The sequence below is a fragment of the Cheilinus undulatus genome, linkage group 1 (assembly GCF_018320785.1).
Source record: "Cheilinus undulatus linkage group 1, ASM1832078v1, whole genome shotgun sequence".
NCBI lineage: Eukaryota > Metazoa > Chordata > Actinopteri > Labriformes > Labridae > Cheilinus > Cheilinus undulatus.
The window spans coordinates 50,550,662-50,556,991 of record NC_054865.1 but is presented as its reverse complement, the minus strand read 5'-3'; the positions used below and the strand labels follow the sequence as shown (position 1 = coordinate 50,556,991).

At 37.8% G+C, this 6,330-nt stretch overlaps 1 protein-coding gene across 1 annotated transcript in view; it reads left to right on the top strand.

Moving 5' to 3' along the window:
* Positions 1–531: 531 nt before the first annotated feature.
* The window catches only part of wdr59 (WD repeat domain 59), a 24,158-nt gene continuing 18,359 nt past the window's right edge, over positions 532–6,330 (top strand). Inside the window, exons 1-9 of the mRNA XM_041786136.1 lie at positions 532–587; positions 2,129–2,178; positions 2,275–2,410; positions 2,498–2,583; positions 3,402–3,482; positions 3,728–3,765; positions 5,252–5,340; positions 5,417–5,533; positions 5,770–5,847. Coding sequence (XP_041642070.1) covers positions 534–587; positions 2,129–2,178; positions 2,275–2,410; positions 2,498–2,583; positions 3,402–3,482; positions 3,728–3,765; positions 5,252–5,340; positions 5,417–5,533; positions 5,770–5,847 — 729 coding nt within the window. The 5' untranslated portion in view covers positions 532–533. The remainder of the gene's footprint in view (positions 588–2,128; positions 2,179–2,274; positions 2,411–2,497; positions 2,584–3,401; positions 3,483–3,727; positions 3,766–5,251; positions 5,341–5,416; positions 5,534–5,769; positions 5,848–6,330) is intronic.

The window sequence follows — 6,330 nt, the reverse complement described above, 5'->3', positions numbered from 1 at the left end:
TGTTATGTTTTTCTTACAATTAAAAATCTTCACTGAGCTCTGGGGGAATTATTCCCTTTTTTTGATCGAAAAACAAGTTTCCGTGCTGCTCACATTTTACATTCAAATACACCTCCATAAATTGTGGGGATAATGTTAGTCTTTCGTGAAAATACTAGACATGTTTATATGTTAATATTTAGACACGGGGATAAAGTAGCTAAATACAATTTACTGAAATGTATTTAAACGAGTAGTTTTTTGATACTTGTACCTTTTTGAGTACATTCTAGTTAAGTTTAACCACAGTAACTGTATTTGAGTATAATGTGGTTTACATGAAAACGACATTTTTTTGATATGTGAGCCATATATTATATTATCCTCAACAATCTAGCAGTGAGTTCGACATATAAATAAGCCTCAGCCAACTTAAAATCAAACAGGAATTAAATCGTTGATATTAGTTGTCGTATTTTGTTCAGAGACCATGAACGCAGCGCCGTCAAATTAGGCTCACGTGACGTTTTGTTGACGGTAGAAGAAGGAGAAAGATGGCGGCCCGCTGGAGCAGTGAGAATGTGGTGGTTGAGTTTCGGGATGCTCAGGTATTTTTGTCCTAAAGTTCAGGTGTAAAAATTAGGAATAAAAGCTCACACGGACAGCTGAACATAAAGGAGAGATTAACAGAAGAGAATACAAGATTTATACCGCCATACTTGACTCTCTTATATTTCTACGATTAACTTAAACATCATTAATAAGCCTTTAAGGCTCCGTAAATGAACTTAATTCACTCCAAACCGTCATATAGTTATGTAACTTTTACTTCCCCACATATATATTTGAGCATATCAACTCACATAAGTAATAAACCTAAGAAACATGAAGCTAAATAATATTATTCTTTCAAAGGACCAATAAATAGCAATGGTGATTAACCCTTTCATGCATTAATTATAAAACTAAAAAAATGTTAATTTACCCACTTTAAACAAGTAAAAATCAAGCCAATAGCATTTGCTTCTTATTTACTGTATGATAGGAAAGTTACTTCTTTCTATAGACACTATGTAGCACCTCAGATCATTGAAATAAACCAACAGCCTCTCATCATTTGCCCGGTTTGGTGAAGCTGGAGCTTTGTCTGTGGTTTGGTGATACTTTGACATATTCAGAAAGTATTCAAATCCCCTTCAGTCTGGTTAGTCTTGTTATGTTGTAGCCTGATGCTACAGATAATCATGTTTTCTTAAGTCAGGGCTCTGGCTGGTCATTTAAGGACATTCACAGATTTGTCCCAAAGCCACTGCTGAGTTGTCTTGGCTGAGTGATTAGGGCCATTGTCATGTCTGAAGGTAACCTGTGGCCCGTGAGGTCCTGAGGTCTGTGGAACAGGTTTTCATTGAGGATATCTCTGACGAGTCTCCCAGTCCCTGCTGCTGAAACACACCCCCACAGCATGATGCTGCCACCACTATGCTTCACTGTTGGGATGGTGCTGGGCAGGTGATAAGCAGTGCCTGGTTTCCTCCAGATATAACATTTAGAATTAAGGCCAGAATCAGTTTTTTGTTATTTAATCCATATTTGAAAAGCCAAACTAGTACCACACGAAGAGCTGTTTGGGAGCCAAAAGGGCGGCTCTTACTACTGAGCTGAGCCAAACAATCCAGATTTCTAAAACGAGATGGACTTCCTATCACAAAAAATGAGCCTGAACAAACATTGACTTTTGAAACACAAAATAGTACACTACTTTCAGAACTCAGAGTAGCTTAAGATTTTTTTTCACATTGCTGTAAACAGCATAAAACTTTAGCAACATTTGGTAGAGCTTCCCTTTTCAGCAATCACTCCCTGCCCCCATCTGAAAAACACCTTATAAACATCATGGCAGCAGTTGAGTTCACATACTCCACATGCCAACAGTTATTAAACAACGGGCTATAGACACTAGCAGAGTCATAATTGCACAGAACTTGGTAATATTATTGTAACATGCCAGTCAACATGGTTCTGTGGCTTCTTGCAACGTCCTTGCTGGCCTTTGTGAGGGGTTGATAAGAGCAACTTATATGTTTCACCACAATGTGGTTGCACTCAGAGACTTTTGATAGGTGCAAAAACTACTTTTCTGTGTTTTCAGGCTACCGCCATGTCAGTGGACTGTCTGGGTTCTCACGCTGTACTGTCTGGGTAAGTTCAAATCTCCTGAATACACATCCATTCTTAACACTGGTAAAATATATATATATATAGAGAGAGAGAGATTAATGTTATCATATTTTCTAGGCGGCGTTTTCTCTACATGGTGAACCTGGAAGCTCCATCCGAACCTCCGAGGAAGATAGGCCGGCAGAGTAAATGGGACGTGGGGACGGTTCAGTGGAATCCTCACCAGTCTGAGTCTCACGTCTTCGCTGCCTCAGTGAGTTCTTTTGTTGATACTGGAGAAAATCTGTGTTTTTTTGCATAAAATCAAACCCATGACACTGAGAGTTTGTGTTGTCTGCAGAGTAACCAGCGTGTGGATCTGTACTCGTGGAAGGATGGCTGTGGAGAAGTTCACACCTCGCTGCAGGCTCACACCAGAGTCATCAGGTAATAACAGGCCCATCTGTGTGATTTGTTCAATGGACTTTCTGTGATGTGTTTATGTATTCAACTTGATTTCTCTAGAGCCCAGTCCTAACAGCTAAACCTTCACAGACTTTCATAGTGTCAGGTCCTCACTCACCGGAGTGGAGTCAGCCAGTAAAAAAGTGGTGATGAGACACAAACTATCATGACCTGGATTACCTGGAAACAGGATGTGTCTTATAATATTCAGAACAACAGCCTAACTCATTTATGTGTTTTTATTTTTTTCTTTTCAAAGTTAACATACTTCTGTACATTATCAAAAGTGAATATTTGACGAACTCTTTGACTGAGCTTTAGGTAACCGTAAAAGTATAACACTAGACTTCATATGATACCTTTGACTTATTTGCAATTTACTTTCACATCCATGCTTGTTATTCATCGCCTGACTTTTCCATAACCTTTTCTCTGAGTTGCTCAGTGTTCTTTTGTCTTCATGGTGTAATGGTAGCCAGGAATACTGATTACCAGTGATTGAACCTTCGACACACAGGTGTCTCTGCTGAATTAAGTCAGTCTCTTTAAAGGGGGTTTTAAAGGGGGTTAATATTTATGCAATCATTTATTTTACTGTTCATATTTTGGTTTAATTAACATTAGTTTGTAGAACTCTGTTTTCACTTTGACATAAAAGAGGATTTTTTTGTAAACGTGTTTTTGTCGGCATCAGCTACAATGAATTTGGAAATATTTGCATGCCGTATATTGGGGAAAAAAATCCATCATCGTAAATCCCTAACTCATGGACTTTGTGTCTGATGTGTTTCTGTCCTTAGTGATCTGGATTGGTCCTGGTTTGAACCCGAGTTTCTCGTCACCAGCTCTGTGGACACGTACATCTACATCTGGGACACTAGGTGAGAAAAGACTGTGATTTTACTATTTAATGACAGATTCCTCTGTCAGCTCTTCAGGAAAATTGAAGTGAAGAGAAAAAAATCTCACCTTGTGTTCACGGGTGGATGTTCTGTGGGTTTTAACTTAGTGTTTTAACTATGTTCATGTATCCACGGCTCATTTTTTAAGCTGATTACAGGATGAGTAAAATGTTGCAGGTCTTGTCTAGTTTGAATTTCCCATTCTTTTGTGTTTGACTCCACAGAGACACTCGGAAACCCACTGTGGCGCTGTCTGCTGTCGGTGAGTTTTTTAGGGGACCACACATGTTCTTTTCTTTTTCTTTAACAAGTGTTGGGATTAATGGCTCTTGCATAAGCTTGTTGTGAATAAATTGTACAGAATTCAACTCAAAGAGGCATAAATTAAGATATAATAGCCATCAAATTAAGACAGATTTAGACAAAAATCAAAATACTTTTTGTTTGATTTGTTAATTTTCATCATTGTGTTCTGAGTAAGCAATACGCTTAGCCTAAAAACTCATGCAAACTCATACAAACACCATAAACCAAAAACAGAGGATGTGAAACTGTAATCTTGACAAAATAAATTATCTGACATTATTTTCTAGACTTTAGCAACAAACGTTTCTAACTTATAAACATCAAAAGTTAAACTACCTCTCCTTCCTGTTGTCATCTTTGCTCCAAAATATTACCTATGTGTACTGAACACGAAGCTCAAAGTCAAAGTTGTTTTAAACTCATTGGAGATGAAACTATATAGAAGGAAAATGAGACTCAGTCTGCACTTCTTCTTAATCACAGTAACGTTGTTTATGCCAGTGGTTCTCAACTGGTGGGTCGGGGCCCAAAAGTTGGTCACGAATCTCTTTCTAGTAGGTTGCGAATGTGTGTCAGGGGAAAAAAATGTGACAGAAGCTCTATCTATAGAAGTCCTAAATGGAGGTTCAGTAATTTCATAATTTTTTTTTTTAGGTTTTCAAATGATTATTAGTAAAATTTGGTATTTTTCTTAAAATTTCGACCTATTTATCTCCCTTTTATTGGGAAATTAAGCTGGTTTGCCCACAATAACAAGGAAATTTCTAGTGAAATTACCTAACTTCCATGCTATCTTGGGAAAATAGAGTAAAATTAGATGTCTGCATGCAAATCCCTCTGTAATGATGTATTTTTTTGTACATGTTTGTTTTGTCCCATACGTTTTTCTTTTTAGGGTCCAAACATCAACCTTTTTTGGAGTGTACTTTTGTCTTTATGGTGTAATGGTAGTCAAGAATACTGATTAACCAACATTCACAAAATAAATGAAGATTTTTTTTTTTTTTTTAAATTTGGGTCATAATTTCTCTTAAGGAGGAGCTGGTGGGTCACTTACTTGACCAGTAGAGAACCACTGGCTTATGCAATGCATTAAGGGGGATTATATCTGTTTTAAACATGAGGTGTGTGGAGGTAGTCTCTGATAAACTCTGCAGTGGCAGAGAAGATTTGGCAAGTTTTACATGGGCCACAAACTCAGCTCTGCTGCTCATCCCACAAACGCATGTTCCGTACAAATGTGGCCCCATTTAAAAGGAAAATATTCAGGCTTTCCAACTGTATAAGATTTATCGCCTAATAGCATTATTACAGCAAAGAAATAATCTACCAAACACAAATTTCCTGACTTTTTGTGCTGTTTATTTCTCACTGTGCAAGTAAGGTAGTGTCATTTTCCTCTCACCTTGTTACATCTTCTTACTCCGTCTTCTTGTTTCCAGCTGGAGCATCTCAGGTAAAGTGGAACAGGAAGAACCAGTACCTGCTGGCGTCCAGTCATGATGGAGACGTCCGAATCTGGGATAAAAGAGTAAGAACAGAAGCATCTATGTTATCTGTTTGTGTCCATCAGAGACGTCCATGACAGTCTGATTCTCTCTGAGTAGAAGCCGAACACGGCAGTGGAGTACGTGGCAGCTCACCTGTCGAAGATCCACGGCCTTGACTGGCACCCCGAAAATGAGTTCATCTTTGCCACATCAAGCCAGGACAACTCAGTTAGAGTGAGGAAAACAAGCAGCTTCAAACACAACACAGTACACAGTATTTAGAGTTTTCATCTTCAGTGAATTTTGATAAAGAAATACAGGATCTTGTTAGAGTGCATCTGTTTGAGAGTTTTAATCACACAACAACAAAAAAAAAAACCAAACAAACAGATGAAGTCAGTGGTCGACTAGCAGCCCTAATGCCCTGTAAGGCTAAATTGCTTGTCTTTTTTTTTTTCTTTTGCGTTTAGTTTTGGGATTACCGACAGCCCAGGAAGTATCTGAACATCCTGTCCTGCCAGGTGCCGGTGTGGAAAGCGCGGTACACTGTGAGTATTACAGAGCATATCATAACATTTATCTCAACAAGGAAAACAAGCTTTAAAGCAACAAAAGTGCATGCCATTTCAATTAAGAAGAGCAATTGTTTTTTATCTTTATCAGACTAATGAACATAGAAAAACAGCACGATTTTTCTTCTTTTCCTGATTTTGGAGCTTTGATTAAATGTAAAGAGCAAATGATGCACCGTATTTTAAAACAACATACATTTACACAGCATGAAATAAGTTTACGATGATAGATTCATTTACTTTATGCTTTATTTCAGAGCTTTAGGTCCACATCAACATGAAACAAGCATAAGGAATATAAATACATTACAGTAAAACAAGGATAATGTTGCTGTAGTTCACAAATTCTCAGTAATTAAAACACAAAGACATTCTTACTGATTTTTCCAGAAATAAAATGCAGACCTTGTGTCATGAATGAGACATAAGGTTTCTCAGTCTAGCTTGAAATATGGAGAC